This window comes from Sander vitreus, chromosome 9, assembly GCF_031162955.1.
Source record: "Sander vitreus isolate 19-12246 chromosome 9, sanVit1, whole genome shotgun sequence".
Classification (NCBI taxonomy): Eukaryota; Metazoa; Chordata; class Actinopteri; order Perciformes; family Percidae; genus Sander; species Sander vitreus.
The window spans coordinates 4843033-4860532 of record NC_135863.1 but is presented as its reverse complement, the minus strand read 5'-3'; the positions used below and the strand labels follow the sequence as shown (position 1 = coordinate 4860532).

Sequence of the window (17500 nt, the reverse complement as noted above, 5' to 3'; positions counted from 1 at the left end):
GTTTTTAATTTGAATGAGAATATCATCTGTAACATTAGTTTTGATGAACAGTTGAGGCAACCCCATTGACATTCTTGTAGACTATGTGTTGCTATTGTCTCCGTGTCCAGGTTGGATTTGTTGAGGGGAAATGCTTTTCTGTCAGCAAATTTTACAATAGAGTATTTTTTTGTTTTTATTTGGTACCACTCGGAGTCGCCAAAGTGAGATTTTTTAAAACCGTGCACACAGGGGCTTTAATAAGCATACTATAAGTCTGGGACTATACTACAGTTTTGCTGTCATCAGCCTAATTTTCTAAAACAGCTGGCAAGGTACTTATTGGCACACGTTACTTAAACAGGAGGAAATAGTACATTTGTTGGGGACTATTTTCAGCTGCGGATTAATACACATTTTGTGCTCTACTGAGTATTTACAGCAGCAGGACGGTGTGCGATTGGGTCAAAATAAACTACAGTGTGTGAGTGTGTTCATAACAGACAGAGGAATAAGCTGTATAGGGCTTTGGATAAACAGACGTGTTTGTCGATCAATTGATTGTTGGTTTTGGTCTGCACACAGCCTTACCATTTATAACCTGTAACAAAACACACAATTTAACAAAAGTAATAAATAAGAAACAAGCATTACCTCGTCTTCTACCATCACTAGTGTCCCCTCGTTCTGACCTGAGAGTCAAACAGACCACAGTGACATTAAACACACACACCAAGGTTCGTTATTCAACTACGTATGTACAGGATAATCAAAATTGCTGGTCAGGGCTAAGGGACATCAGGTGTTGCTTTAGTCTCGCTTTGCCAGGCCATCCACACGCTGCGGAGCGGAGGAGGGTCTGGCTAGTCCACATAACATTGCGGGATGGGAGAAAAACGTGCTCTGGTTTATTGGCATTTCTTTAAACCAATCACAATCGTCATGGACGGCGCTAAGCTCCGCACGGATCCGCTGTAAAATAGTCGTGCGAGAGAAAACTCAGATTACCCTGCAGAGATCTGAGGAGCAGTTAACCATAGTCCTCAGAAATCCACCGGAGTTTAGAATTCCAACACAAAGAAAGCGGAAGGAAACGGAAAATACATGCATCCAGCGGAATTTCCAGCGGCACCGGAGCAATCCCGGAAGTGGAACGTTGAGGATATAGACTAAGTGTTGTTAAACCTTTTTCATCAGTACTAGTCAATAATGTTTCTTCATAAATGTAATGCATATTTAAACTTCAGTTACACTTTACTTAAATGTATCTACATAAGAGTGACATGACACACAAACATTATAAACAAGTCAAACGTTTATGACATAACACTTCTTTTAGTAAGTGTTGATTCGGTTTTTGTCATGACAAGTTATGGTTATGGTTAGGGTTCATGTGTCATGACTGTGTCATGACACTGTCATGTGTTCATGGCAGTGTCATGTCACTCTTATGCAGAGACCGTCAAGTAAAGTGTTACCTAAACTTCTAATGTGGCAATCTGGGGGCTGATCATGTTGCAGCTAAGATAACCAACTAGTTTCTACCATGTTGACTTGTTAGATAACTATAACCCACAGTGTCTGTACAGGTAACCGTCACTGTCTTAATGTCAGTTGCTAACATGTGGAAGATAGTAGCCATAGTAAGTAGCAATGTCGTGCTTACATTAACATTGGTTTTTATTGCCAAGTAGTTAGCTTAGAAAACCAAAAAGCAATGGTTTGTTTAATGTTCTAATTCGGTCTACACACCCCAATAACTGAGGAGATTTTTTTAACACTTTATGCGGTTTGTCCGTACCATCGAAGCAGTAGAGCGCTTTGCAGTGTCCAATGACTGGCAGCGGGTCGTCGTCGTCAAACTCGTCATCAAACTCGTGCGGGTCGGGGTTGGGTTGTCCGGGCTGTGGAGGACTGGGCCGCTTGTGAGGTGTGTGATGCTCCTGACTGGTGTCGTCTGTATAACTGCCCTCAGGACTGATGGGAAACAGGCAGCAGGAATGAACTTTGCGTTTGCATGTTAAAATACATTGCTGCTCCTTTGCTTATATACAAAAGCAGAAACCCAGTACATTTTCCCACGGAGAAAATTGCATTTAGCAGGTTGAGAGGTCGGTCTTGAGTCAAGTGCAACACCAGATTACTAGATTTAAAAAAATAAATAAGCTGGAACCTTTATATTGTTGTGGATATTTTTACCTGTAAGGTCCATTTGAATGCGGATTTAACTACATTCCAACTAATTCCAAGTTTTAAAAAGGTGAAAGAATGACGTGCATAATTTTTAGGCAATGCATAATCGTTATGGGTCTGTAATTTTTGAATAATTTCCTAAAAATGTCCGAAGAAGTTGTCTGCAAACAATGATGCAATCTGGTCCTTATTGTAGAGGAAAAGCTCAATTTAAACCTAAGTTATTAATCAATTCATTAATAATTCATTTTTATTGGAAACTATATTTGTTGAATTGTATGTTACACGATTGGACGTTGCCTCTATTTCCCCTATAATCAGTACCGGATGACTTTGTTACTCATAAGAAACTTCCAGGAAATAATTAAAAAAAACTGAAGTAAAGAATTGGTTAATTGTTTTTGGTCACAGTGTGACAAACAAACACTCAAATAAAGATGCGCACTCTAACGCCAGTGGAATGACCATTTCACAGTCAAGACTCCTTACTAAACTGATTCACTTATGATTTTGGAAACAAAGATTATTCTGACTCTTCACATGTCAATCATGAATACGTAAAGTGAACGTTTGCGCTGAACATATATTTTGTCTTTTTGTTTACCTCTCTCTGCCTTGAGGAGTGTGATGGTGGTTGTCAGCGCTGTGTCTTCTGTCTCCTCTGGAGCTTTGCTTTCCCTCCACTTCAGATAACCAAGTCTGTCAACAAAGAGAGAGAGAGAGAGAGAGAGAGAGAACCTCTATTAGTAGTAGTATATTCTGATCGATGCCACTATCATCCACACAGAGCATCTCATTATGTAGTTGACCAGGAGATGGGGCGATCAATCACTATCTAAAACTTAAGAGAACACTTTTTTCTGTCTTTTCCTCTCTTAACCTCCATCTCTTTCTTGGGTTTTACGGTCAGGTTTTTTTTCTTTTTTTTAAAGAATTTTTTTTTGGCATTTCTGCCTTTAATTATCAGGACAGCATACATATGAAAGGGGGGAGAGAGAGGGGGGAAGCAGGAAATTGCCGCAAGTCGGATTCGAACCCTGGGACTCTGCGTCGAGGAATAAACCTCTTCATATGGACGCGCACTTTACCAACTGAGCTACCAGGGCGCCCCAGTCGTTTTTTGTTGACTCCATTTAAATCTAAGCCTTTAGGCGCCTGGGGAGCCCTTGGGGGAGCGTGTGCCCATGTGTGGGGGTTCACTCCTCGACGCAGCGGCCGTGGGTTCGACTCCGACCTGCGGCCCTTTGCTGCATGTCATTCCCCCTCTCTCTCCCCTTTCATGTCTTCAGCTGTCCTATCAAAATAAAGGCCTAACATGCCCAAATCTTTAAAAAATTAAAAATATAAACCTTTTTACTTTCGTACCTCGTTTTTGTGAATTTCTGAGCGCAGCTTCTCCATGTTACATATGGTCTCTGATATTTTGGGCTGCAGGCTGCTGGGGTCTCCCATCTGTGGATTCTTCTCATACACATCCTTCATCTTGTTCAGGGCATCTCTGAAAGACAAAACAAACATGCCCTGGAGTTGATGGGATGGACTAATGATAATAAGCAGTTCTTAGGTCATGTTTGGCTTATTTTCCTCGTTTCCTCTGGATACGTGTTGATGGCAATGCATTATGGGTGAGGCCCTACCTCTGATCCATCTCTTTCTGGAGCTCTTTGCTGAGTTCGTCGATCCTCAGCTGCAGCCTTTTCCGCCTCTGTTCGGGGGGTAAGTGGCTGAAATCCTCCAGAGATGGGGCCTGGTGGTAAAAAACAAACAAATACACACATATATCTAAAACTACAAACCGACTCAAAATGAAGTCAGTGATGAGGAGAAATAATCCCGGGATCAACAGTCAGAATTTCTCTCATTTCTATGAGGTGTGGAGAGATCTGCTAAAACCATAATAGTACCACTGCACTTTTTGTTGAGCCCAGCCGCCTCCACTTGTTAACACACTTTCCACAGAACCAGACTTAAAAACAAGCAGCCTGAATCGGCATGTAAGCTGTTGCACCCAAACCTAACCTGAATGAAGGAATAGATTGTTAAAGGCAGATAATCACCTTTGTTATCGATGCTTAATTGCAAAAATGAAATGTCAAAATGTAAAACTGGCTGATGCATCAAACATCTCAAGACAAGCTGAGGTTGAAAGTTATTTTGTGACCTTCAAAGACAGACATCCAATCCAATTTACAATCAATAACCGCGGGCTAAATAATAATTAATATAATTGGATACCCGTTTGCCAGGTTGGTATTCAAACATAATTTTAAAGTATTCAAATGTTGTTGTTTTTTTTCCTCCTTGTTGCTTTCTAATAATAATAATTTTGCTTCTAAAGTTACCAACACTCCTTTTGGGACTGTGTCAGTACTTATCAGGTATACTGTGCAGTAGCTGACATTAAAGTAGAATAAAATGGACTTAACCTGGGAAACTCTTACTCTAACTGTATTTAAGTGGGTATAATGCAGCTTTTGTAGGTGAAAAGAATATGATATCAGATACTAGGAGAGGAGACTTCACTATCACTACTGGGTTTATATACTGGACACTATGGGAGGACACATGCATAAGCACCTACACTGCTGGGTCTTCTTATTACTACCTCTATACACACACACACACACACACACACACACACACACACACACTTACCATCTTGACTGACCACTGACGCATTAACCGTTACAGTAAAAAGAGACAAACCACATGCGGGTTAGTTGTCAGTATGTCAAGCAGCCACCAACATGGCAGTTGGTCGGCATGAAAACCAGTCAGTCCGATACGTGTTCCCAGAAGTTCATGTTTAAATACCACTTTAATGTACAGCATATGAACTATTGAATATTCATACTACCCTGCTGAATTATTTCCTGCTTCTATCAGCAACTAGGGATGTTTTCTAGTGAAGAGAGGCAGCATTTCATGATTTATTTCTCTTCGGTGTAAAATTACAAAACTTTCAAAAACTAAAAGGCTTTTCATGAAAGTAAAATACTGATTGATTGTTGCTGGTTAAATACTAATACTAAAAACATTACTTCAGGCAAATTAATAAAACATTTGGGCTGAAATAAAATGCATTCTGGTACATTCCTATTAAATGACAATTTCTAAAATGTGCTGATTATAAAAGTACCCTGTGGAGCTTTTGACCAAGAGCTAAAGAGTAATTATGTTAGGATTACGAGTGGCTCCTTTTTGTTTGTGAGGAGCTATGCGAGTCACACAATACATATTACTGTTACAATTTCTCATTTCTCAAAGCTCAGTAAGATGTCTGATGAGGAGAAATGTAGTTCTCTATCATATATGACAAAGACAAGGCAGCAACAGGTATTTAAAATTATGCAAAATAAATCCGCTTTGCAAATGTTAAATGAATTCTAATGATTATTAGGCCTCAAGTAAGTAAGCAGAGGGTTTGACGGGTCAGCCGTCAAACGAGTGGTCAGGCTTGTTCTTCTGAGGGCCACTTTAACTAGATTGAAAAGCAGCCAATCACAGATGGTCCTGACAGAATTGATGGAAGCAAGAGCCAATGAAAGTATTGGCCTGGCACTGAGGCCGGGTGTTATTTACAAGTGTTAAACTGTCTGAAAGCAGAAGGCTCCGCTTCAGCACATACTGACACTGTTAGCAGTGCACACACACACAAACACGTACACAGAACACTGCAAACTCGGGTCAACATCAGAGCAACAAACCAGAGGCCTGTACTACGAATCAAGAGCAACATGCCCTGGATTTATTTCAGTTACCGGCTTCACCTAACCTAACAACCACGGTCCCGCATAAGCTGTGTCACAACGGTGGTTAACAACTAGTTCAATCAACCCAGGGTTTCATATCGCATATTTTACATAAGAAGAGGAAATTATAATTCTACATAAATATGAAGAACACAGACACGGTTTTAGGCAAAACGCAGGAAGGAGAACTGGCAAAAAAAAGCAGACGCTGTTATGCGTAAATCACAACGCTCATCAATATCACTTCCCCATCAGTCAGGCACAAGATCTGACCATAATTATACTTGTGCTTTCCATAAACTGCCGTTGCTTTAGCCTATTATATTATCAGTTGCAACCCTGGCAGTGGTAAGCGATCGTGAGAGAAAATAAAAAATATAAAAACATAATTCAAACCGATGTGTGGCATTGACAACACACGTCAAGAAGCCGACAAATAGCCTATACGTAATTCCCTCCGCTGAAAATCTATATCTTTCATAACAATACCCATCAGGGAATGTTAACGGGGTTGTCGGTCTCTAAATGTTTTAACTTTTCTGAGTGCATCTCCTTGAACCTGAAGTTACCTCGTTAACGCCAAATCTTGCTTCGTAGTACAGGCCTCTGATGTTGGAAACTCATTTTCACCACACAACACTGCAACCAGAGTACTAAAAGCTCTCCAAATCCCTCACACACACACACACACACCATATATCACCAAGGGTCATCCATCTTGTGATTGGAGCAAAACTCTGTCTCATAAATGAAAGGAGAGGAAGAATCACACAAAAACAAAAGAAATAGTGAAGGGAATAAGAAAGAGAAGGGGAGAGAGAGAAACAAAGCAAGAAAAACAAATACAGCACAAGAAAAAACAAATGAGTGAGAGAAACAACATGACAGGGTGTCTTAGTTTCATCGAGTTCAAATTAAAGTTACATTTTGAAAATTTTAAATCAGATCAGACCTTTGAGAGCAGAATAACAGCTCCCTAAGAAAACACCTACAAACTGGGTTTCAGATTTTAAACATTATGAAGCCATTGAAGGTCTTGAGTTAAATATTTTGTACATATAGTCCAGAAACTGCAGACACCCTGTAGAAGAAAATCAGCCAACCTGTCAATCAAACACACTTCTCACCCCTCTCCTCAGACCCCTCAAACTCTGGGGGATTCTGGGTACTGTAGTCTTTATCTCAGACAAATAGTGGCTCACTATGTCAGTACCGAACCGGGATGAAGAAGACATGTGGAAGGTGGAACGGGGACGGGAGGAGGAAAGTGGTGGTGGAGGAGGAGAGGAGGAAGGGTACTGGTGGGGAGCAGGGAGACAGGACAAAACCAAAGGTCAGGATGACATGTTCTTTATCATTAAAGTGCTCAGGTGTACATGGATATTATTCACACGATTCCTACCAAGTCATGGAAGAGTCATAAGCATGACTCGTGTGTGACTTGTCCTTTGATGAATTCAAAAGTGACTCATTCAAGCTTTTCAAATGTTGCTGTTGAACCACCCAAGAACAGGACCAGTGACGTTGCTATGAAGGTAATACCTTTGCTTAAAAGATTTGGTTCCCCTAAAATCACATGTGGCCCCAGCCTGGCCCCTCCATATGAAATGGTCTAAAACAGGAAGCTGTGAGGTAATGGTAATGTTGTCATAGTGGCCACAATCGGTATTGCAGGATCACACACAAACACTTCCGCATCCACAATTACTCAGAAAGAAATGGCTGTAAAAGAGACGTTTTTCTTGATAACACAAAAACCTCAAAAGGACTCGTGTGATCAGACTTAGATCCATTCAGTCCAACTGGATTGGTCCATATTTTGCACATTCCATCCTCTCTGTACAGCTCTTTTCATTTTAAAAACAGACATTTTATATATTTTTTTAAAATATATTTTGTATTATGAATTTTTATTAAATATTATTATAATATATACATTTTCTACTTGGCAATTAACCGGTTTCAAAGAGCTGTATCAGTAAAGTATTTGATGCCATTCATGTGTGAAGGGAACCAACAGGGAGTCAGTACTTCCACATACCAATCAGGATTTAGCAATGTTTCCATCGATACAAATAAATTCTTGATGGTTTTTAATTGTTACTTTTTTAGTCATGAATATTTCAAGTTATAGAGAAATACTTAAGATTTGAAGCCACTTTTTCAGGGGTTTTAAAATTCCAACATGTATGAGACACGCTTGTGAAAGTGTTAAACAATTAAACTGAACCGTGTACACAAAGACACACCCTAGTATCCTGATACTGCGAGGCAGCTGATGACGCCAACAGCAGAGTTAACGATTAACCAACCTGGTCTTTATGGATAGGGGCAAAGTCCAAGGAGTGTATCGGAGAAAAGATTTTTGTTGATACAAACACTGCAAACGGTGACAAAAACCTACAACTCGAGACAAGCTGAGAATACAGCGATGTGAGTGTTCAGGACGTGACTAATAAAGCTGATGTTCAGCTGCAGGGTGGGGAATCATAACTGTAGCTTTAACTAGGAGTCTGTGCAATTGACCACCGGCAAAAATGATAAACACTCAGTCATTGTTCTTTATGAAAAATAAATAAATCAGTCAATTCAGAAGGCACTTTCTATGACTTCAACATCTGACGTGTATTATAAAAAGGGCCTTCATGAGCATTTCCATTCCGTCGTAATGCATTATTGTCCATACTTTGAAGAATATATGATGTATACTGACACATAAGATCTGCACTAATGAAACAATGTATACATACATTAAAGATGAATTAAAAGCAGTCTATGAATGTTTGTTCATAGCTTTCTAGAAGAGGTATTTGTATTTAAAAAAACAGACAAAGTGGAATATGGCAAATCACGTCACTAGTCACTAGAAGGGATGATGCTCAATTTGATAAATCTTCTAAAAAGAGGTTGATTCACACTGAAAACCACTCCAATTATTCCTAATTATTCTTTTTTATGGTTTTAGGAGAAGGACGGTTTTTACTTTGAGATATTTTCTGCCTAATAAAAACGCAACAACACAAACAAAACAAGCACCCCTCTCTCCTCATACCTTTGGTTTCTTCCCAAACAGCCACAGCTTGTTCTTGGTTCTGCTCATAGGGTGTTTCGGATCAGGTCGTGGCCCCGGGGCCCCTTCTCTGTCTCCTTTGGGCGTGTTGCTGATGGTCCCGTCTGAACCCGCTCTGCTCAGATTCTGACTGAAGTCCTCGAAGGGGAAGTCGCCTGGAGGTTCGAAGCCCGACTTAAACGATTCCACGACGATGATTGAGTCCTGGGAAGAAGGGAGGATAGAAACAGATGAGCGGTGGGAGACAAAAAGAGAGGCAGGAGGAGATACCAAGCAAATAAATATAGGTTCTTCACTCTCTCTCCTACAGTATGTTAAGTAAAATCCTATTTCTTCAGGAGGGTTTTCTTTCTAACCGTTTTCTTTCCCATTTCTTAGACCCGTCCTCCGGCCTGCAACATACCTTTCGCATATCGACAGCTTTGGCAGCAGAAACCATTCCTTCTAGGCATTTGGAGATGATGGGAATGACTCTCCGCTCTGCCTCAGCAAAGCTCCGGTACGTCTCTCCAAGCTTCACCGTCCGACGTTCGTCCATGTCCTGCAGATTCTGTAGCACGCAGAAAATGGAATAAACACTATTACCAAAGCACTCACACTGACACTTCTACAAGCCTCTTAGCGGTAAACAACCTGTCACGAGTGAGCAGATCCTTTCCCTGAGCAGCACTGATACCCAGTCAGTATATTATTAACGGTTTACCTGAGACAAGCTGCCAAGGTAAACATTTAATGGGGCACTTACGCAGAGCACAACACTTTCTCTAAACATGACAGCTTTAGTGATAAAGTGTGTGAGTGAAGATGTGATTCCAAACATTAAAAAGGGGCTGTACTCAAAATACTTTAGAAAAAAAAAGAAGCTGGCTGGGAACTGCCTCCACGTGGCTATCACCAGTGGGGGAATGCAACTAAGTACATTTACTCAAGTACTGTACTTAAGTACAAATTTGAAGTAAGTCTTTTCTTTTCATGCAACTTTCTACTTCTACTCTGCTACATTTCACCGTATACAAACTGGGAACTATTTTCTCAGAAAGGCAAAGCAGTGCTACTTCTGCTACTTGGGCGGAGTGATATGCTTTGCAGCACCTGAGAAGCCCCGAGCATTCTGAGAATATAGTTCCCAGTATGTATACGGTTAGAAGATGGCTGTGTCTCATGTGACCTTGTTATTTGTACACGCTGTGACTATACAAATCACAACATGTAAATAGGAACATGTTGCTGTTATGTTGTCACTTATTGGGAGCAGTAGGCTAGTTGGAACCAATTACCTTCAGGATCCGTGCTAGGCTAAGCTACCGGTGGAACCGTCGGACAGTTACAACACGCACAGAGATGAGAAGGGTATGTATGGACTTATCTAACTCTGGGGGTTACGGTGAATAAGTTAAAGTCCCAATAAGTCGGCGTGTTCCTTTAAGTAACATTTTCAATACAGGACTTTAATTGTAACAGAGTATTTTTACAGTGTGGTATTAGTACTTTTACTTAAGCACAGGATCTGAATACTTCTTCCACCGCTGGATCTAAGAGACCGTTCCCCTATACGTTTTTTCACGGCCACATGCGGCCGGACCAGTTATCAAAACATTGTGTCCAGGGGCTTAGCACCACCCAAGACAAATTGTGATTGGTTTAAAGAAATGCCAATAAACCAGAGCATGTTTTTCTCCCATCCGGGAATGCTGTGTGGACTAGACAGACCATCCTCCGCAGCGCTGTGGAGGAAGGTCTGGCAAAGCGAGACTACTGCTATATTAATGTTCTGAATGTCGAGTACAGCCCCTTTAAAAAAAAAATAATAATAATTCAAAAATAGGTGAAACCATAAATAAAAGTGAAATGAAAGTTTTTGTGCTGCCGGTGCTCTTCATACCCCTTTTCCCACCAAAATTAGCTATTAGAATTGCGATTCAATTAAAAGTCAGAAAGACTTGATCACATTTTGGTTAATTCAAATCCCTACAAGACAATAAACTCACGTCACAAGATGGATGTGAAGCAGCAGTACGACATGTTTGCTTTACCTTGAAGATGTGTGGTATGGCGTTGTTGAAATGTTTCCACTGCTCTGCGTTGAAGTTCTGCAGCTGAGCGGCGTACTCGTTCTTACTCTCATCAGCCATGTGATTGCGCAGGTAGAACTGGGCTTTGGCCTGAGCGATGACATCAACACAAACATCAGAACCACATTAGCTGACGCCTCAACAACCGCCTCGTCTGTCCAACACGACCACGCGAGAAATGTGCACACATAGTGGCACTTAAATCCAATCTGACGGCCGCAACACATCAGCAACGAAGCTACTGCTGAAACCCAACGCTACAAAAACATTTACATTTCCTCCTTTAAAGGATGGAAAGTCATGTTTTAATAGATGTCTATAGGTTTGGTTCAACAGCACAAACACCACATACACGCCATGCTATGGATTTCTACCGCCCTGAGCATGGTTAACAAAAATAAAGTTTTAGAAACCGAAATATATACTTTAATATGAGCATTTCTAATACATCTCCTCTTAGGGCTGGGCGATATGACGATATATATAGTAAAAATAATATAAAAATGTCAATCATATATATATATATGTGTGTTTGTTTATCGTTTCTATCTCAATGTCTAAAAAGCAACACTTTACGTTCTGATCCTTGCACGTTATGTTCATTTTGCACTAAAGTTCTTAATGAGATATGAAAATACTCAGTACATTTCATTTGTCACACAGGAGTACACAAAATAGACAAATTTACCATGTTGTTATTTCATATAGACCATTTATTTATTGAATTACCAGAAAACATGCTATATCCTGAAATGCATCGTTATCGGATTATGAAACAGCCTTTATCAAATAGAAGATTTTGGCCCCATCGCCCAGCCCTCGCTCCTCTTATTTCCATAGTTCTGTTTTCAGACAGTACCTCATCTAAAAACGAGGCTGACTAGCCTGTGCTTTAAACTCTATTTGGAAAGGTTTATTTTCCTTCAAGCTTTAACTTAATCCACCTAGTCTAATTATACACTAAGTGTGGAGGAAAAAGGGAGCTACAGTATAATTTCACAGGCATCAATTATACACTACTAACTTTAAGAAAAACTAAATACTAGGTATGATGGTAGTGAGATGAAGTTATTCTGTTATTGAATTGTTGGATGTGAAAGAACTATGCGTTTTCCCTACTATGTTAAAGATTTTGCTACGGCTCATCCAATAATTTACTGTCTTCAGTCATGTGCCCATTATAGACTGAAAGTAAACGCGCTGCTATTTTCACTGATGGGAAAGAAAGGATAGGCTGGCTCACAGATGAAACGCATACAGTACATTAATGGCAGTTGTTGCTGCAGGCGGGAGCTTCCTACCTTCTCCACCTCTGATTTGGTGGCGTTGATGTCATTGTCTAACCGGTCGTAGGTAATCTGGGATTTCTCTGCTTCTCTACACTCTCTCTCAAACTTCCTTTTGCTCTGAAAAAAGAAAAAGAAAGGAGGCACAATGTTGAATATTCCAATAAACACAAAGAATATACTGTTTAACCTCTTCATTATAATGCACCATCTCCATTTCCTGTTTGTTTTTTTGTTTAAAGCCAAGAAAGGGAGAGAGGGAGATGAATCAGGCAGAGAGAGATAGTTTACTTCCTGCCAGCCCATCTGGGTCACATTAGTAGTGAAGGGAACACAGTGAATAGCTGAGACATTACAGTCCAGTCACCAAGTAGTCACTATTAAAGTCATGCAGACCACACAATGAAACGCTCTCCCTCACATGTGGCGGAGTAAAGTACCTCAACTAATGGGCTACAGGCCTAAAAATGTCACTAGGCATGCATTATGTATACATTTAACAAGCAGCAATTAGCTATTTAGTTCTTATGGAATTGTGGTGGTTAATTGTAAGACTTGTAATGAACCAGTTTGTTATAAAATAACTCTGCAAATGCAATTAAATGACCTCAGTGAACAAATGGAATCTCTCTCTCTGGAGCCTTTTAGAAGCCAAAAAGAAGGTTGTCGAGAGCCAAATGTGGCACATGGGCCTTTGCTTTGTATTGATGTGAGGGGCTTGTCTACACTGAGGCCTCTCTACTGGCCACTGTCCTTGGTCCCCACAGACTGGGAATTTTGCCAGGAACAAGTAAAAGGTCCCTGCTGTAGACACAAACATTCTCATATTATACTTTTGATTAATTTGGACAGCTCCAAAAGGAGCCTATAACACTAATGTTTATATAAAAACATACAAGTACCACAAACGCCATGTTTGTCTCTTCACTTCATAATGGCATGTGTGGGACTAGAGTGGAAAAGTGGATCCCCATTTGTCCAACAGTTACCTTTGTCTGCATTTCTTGCATTCCTTGTGCAAACAAGCATAAGACGAGTACAGCTGGCTGTCCCTAACAGAGAATATTTACACTAAACACTTGAGGAAAAAAAAAATCTCCATCCCTCCTCCTTCTCCCTCTCTCCTCACTTACGTTGTCCATCTGTTTCCAGCAATGGTCCAAATGCTGCTGGGCCTTCCTGCCCTCCTGTAGATGCTACACACACACACACACACACACACATGCACGCGCACACACACACACACACACACACACACACACAGCAACACATTTACCCAGAAACACAGGAAAATACACATTAATAGTATATATAAGAACACATTCATATGCACATACACAAAATGACTGGACTTAAATGATCTGTTGCACAGTTACGTCCACAATAACAATCCACTGGAAAGGAAAAGTGCTGAGGCCACAGACACAAATTTACAAGAGTCCAGTGACTAAAGCAGTAAAATAACAAATTCAGACTGACTGAAAACTAGTTCCTTATTACATACGAAGATTTCCCTCCATATGCTCATAAAGACCATGTGATATGGTTAAAAGCTCCAGGAAAAGCTGGCGTGTAGACCTTGATTTGGGGCTTCTTTTACATACTCAAAAAATTATATATATTTTTTAAATGTGTGCTGTGGTTGAAACGGTAGGCTCATTTACACAGAGATTCCGTAATACTGCTGTAGAGAAGACCTGCCATTACGCCGGCGTTGCTTCTTTACACTGAACCAAACAACAGCGGCATAATGTTGCCCCAGTGTGTGATTTGTCTGGAGGCAAGGATGCGTCACATTCACATACATAAGACATTCACATACTTTTAAATGAAACCCAAAAGATTGCACTTGGGAGCAAAGATGGTTAACAAAAACTGTCTGGACTGTCATGTGGTGGACAAAAACCAAACAAAAGAATATATCATTGTATGGAGGAGGTATCCTATCATGGGTAAAATCCTAACTCTGGTCCTACAGAGAGATACAGGACATTGACACAGTTCAGATGACATTTATTATACAACTATTACATGGAATGTGTGTTTCTTTATGCTTCATCAAGCAAGGCTCAGTGCCTTCCTAAAAAGTCCACTGCAAGACTTAAAGCCAACATTAGCAACTCTCCAGTCAAATTATGAATCCACACGCCACTCATCACTGCCGGGCAACAAAACTAAACAAAAAAAATCAATGCCATTATAGATTTAAGACATCAATATGATAAACATAACAAGGCTACTAATGTGTCACGGAGTGAAATTTGAAGGGATATTTAATGCTTTACAGCACAAAACAAGAAGGGGTCGCTGTTCTTCCAAAGCACTTGGATCTCACATGTTCAGAGCTTATGGCATCAGCAGATGGTGGAAGAAGTAAAAGACAGATGGTTAACATCACATCCAACATATTCCTCTTGAGTGAAGCCAAACAGAAAATAAATGCATATGAGGCAACGCACAGGATACAAAGGGCAAACGGCAACATCCGTTTCATGACGAGAAGCAACTGCCTTTCTGAGAAACGTGGTCTTAATTATCAATAGATGCAATGCAAACCACTGAAAAGAAACCTCATGCGTCACTTTTATTCAATAATATGCAAGGGGGGGGCAGCGAAGTATGAACTCGTTTGTGTACTCACGTGCTTCCTCTCAGCTTTGAGGTCCTGGCTGTACCTCATCAGCTCTCCGTACACCTTGTGAGCCATCTCCTCCGCCACCACCTCCCTCTGGCCGGCGTAGTCGTTGAGCTCATTCAGTACGGAGTTGAAGGACAGACACGATGTGAACCTGCGCAACAGACGCACATTAAACGTGGAATTATCACGACACACAGCATGCTTCCTTTTTCTGGTCCGTTCCCAGATGCGTTTTATTTTGATTTTGTTTAGTCAGCTAATGTGGTAGTATTTGTGCATTTTATCTTATTGAGTTTATTTTGTTGATCATATTGCTATTGTACCTCCTAAGTTGCCGTAGCCTTGTATTGCTTGTGTGGAAGATGCTGCTGCGCTATTTTATTGTTTTCTTTGAATAATGTGTTGTGATCCTTCAATACTTATTGTCTCAATGTTAATACGATAATATTAACTAGCCGTTTTGTGCCGTTTTTACGGTTAAATATATGTGTACTTCAGGCCTGTGTGTAGTGTGTTCTAACAACAGAGTGAAACAATTGTAATTTCCCCTTGGATATATATAAAAAAATTATTAAATTATAAATTTTAAAAGGTGCTTTGTTTAACTCTTTCTTTTCATGCCATTTTCACGCCGTACTGTGTAATGTAAATAACGGCGGCTCTACAGTCCATTTTGATTGTGTAAATTCATTTAATGTTTAGGAGCAAAGGTACAAACAGAAGGAAACAACAGACCAGAAGCCAATTCAGGTAATATTGTCTTCAGCAGGTATGTGCATCTCTTTGTTAGAGGTTATATAACTTTTGAAATGCTCTTGGCTATTAATGTGCACAGTAAGAGTTGAGTAAGATACTATACTGTAATGTCAGTTTTATGTATGTATCGTAGAAAATGAGATCACTATGACAATACCGTTTTGTATTGCTGAGGAGCAGAGGTGCAGATAGAAGGAAACAATAGACAAGAAGCCAATTCATGTAATAGTGTCTTCTGCAGGAGCTAATACATTCTGGAAAACAGTCAGTTGAAGTTGTCTCCTTTCATACCCTGTCCACATCCATTACATATACTAATGTAAAATAAAGAGTGAAGAAAAAGGAATGGAACCACATCAAACTCTACAAATGAACAGTCAAACATTATTTCCAGCAGCAGAAAGATCAAAAATGATACTGTCTAGCAGGCCTTTTCCGCTCTTAAATTGTGCAGGCGCCCAAGAAGTAAATAAAAGCAGAAAGTTTACTCACCTCGGCTCCTCATCTTTAGCACGTTTTGGACAGTATTTCTTCACCAAGTTCCTGATAGAAGGAGAGAGAGAAGAGAAGCAGAGGTTAAAAATACTGTGATATTTTAAGCCTGGTAGAGAGACAAGTAAACCAACAAGACACACACACACACACAGTTTTTTATTAAAGAGGACATCAAAGCCTCACCCTGTCTGTTCCCTCAGGCTCTGACAATACAGACTCCAGAACAGCAGCGATTTAATGATTTAACTAGAGAGCAGAGTAATGTATGAGAGTGTGTGTGTGTGTGTGTGTGTGTGTGTGTGTGTGTGTGTGTGAGATGTATTCTGAAGGGATTTCCCCCCCTTTGAAATCATCCACTGGGACACTACTGGTTTTTGATGAGGATAACTGGGTCTGTGGTTGTTGAATTGTCTCAACGAGCGTTGCAACACTTGATAAAAAACAAAACAAAAAAAATATATCCCCAGTCAACCTAACCTTTATTTGAACATTAACTACTAAGTGCTGATATTGGTAAATCTGTATTTAAAATTAGGATTATGTGCATGCTGGATATAAAGACAGGCTGCCTAAATCATGTCCAAACCTTCCCAACACTTATGCCGAGATCAGACTACAGGATATCAGCCCGATAATGGCCGGACCTGACAGACGTGCAGGCGTCTGGAAGAAAATGAGTGCCCCTGTGTTGTGTAACTGAAGCTGTATTGGGGATGCTTCACAATGTCCTGACTAGGCTAGCATGTCAGTGTCCAATGTGTAGTCTGCCATGTCGAGAATCTCTGACTGTATGATCGCCTGATCTGACAAAGTGACCAAAAGAACTTATTTTAATGCAGAGCTATTCTGAAATTTGTTTTGTTTTACCAACTGAAACATACTTAATTATGCAGTAAAATATAAATATTAGACTCAGCATCTAGACATCTGTGGATCAAAAACGTTAATGTTGTTTGTAGAAGACACAAAGTGTGTGAGAGTGCATCTCTCATAGCTGTGTGAAAGCCTTGCTGTGTATGTTAGTAAGGCTGGGCAATATATCGATATTATATCGACATCGATACATAGGGCTGGGCGATATGGAGAAAATCAAATATCACGATATTTTTGACCAAATACCTGGATATCGATACCACAACAATATTGTAGTGTTGACCATTGGTGCTTTCACAAAATATTTACACAATGAGATTTTTGATAAATAATCATCAGTAATGTGGATATAATGACTAAGTGGGTAAAGGCAAATAATAGAACAG

At 40.1% G+C, this 17500-nt stretch overlaps 1 protein-coding gene across 3 annotated transcripts in view; it reads right to left on the bottom strand.

Annotated features, from left to right (window-relative positions):
• fnbp1l (formin binding protein 1-like) overlaps nucleotides 1-17500 on the bottom strand; it is a 53571-nt gene that overhangs the window by 3026 nt on the left and 33045 nt on the right. For 2 of the 3 annotated variants that reach the window (XM_078258403.1, XM_078258402.1), the window contains exons 3-15: nucleotides 16239-16289; nucleotides 14994-15141; nucleotides 13486-13548; nucleotides 12368-12472; nucleotides 11028-11156; nucleotides 9398-9544; nucleotides 8977-9198; nucleotides 7052-7222; nucleotides 3810-3919; nucleotides 3538-3670; nucleotides 2777-2871; nucleotides 1781-1956; nucleotides 634-671 (exon numbers count right to left, since the gene is read on the bottom strand). In XM_078258403.1, coding sequence (XP_078114529.1) covers nucleotides 634-671; nucleotides 1781-1956; nucleotides 2777-2871; nucleotides 3538-3670; nucleotides 3810-3919; nucleotides 7052-7222; nucleotides 8977-9198; nucleotides 9398-9544; nucleotides 11028-11156; nucleotides 12368-12472; nucleotides 13486-13548; nucleotides 14994-15141; nucleotides 16239-16289 — 1588 coding nt within the window. The remainder of the gene's footprint in view (nucleotides 1-633; nucleotides 672-1780; nucleotides 1957-2776; nucleotides 2872-3537; nucleotides 3671-3809; nucleotides 3920-7051; nucleotides 7223-8976; nucleotides 9199-9397; nucleotides 9545-11027; nucleotides 11157-12367; nucleotides 12473-13485; nucleotides 13549-14993; nucleotides 15142-16238; nucleotides 16290-17500) is intronic. The other variant, XM_078258404.1, reaches the window with a different exon arrangement.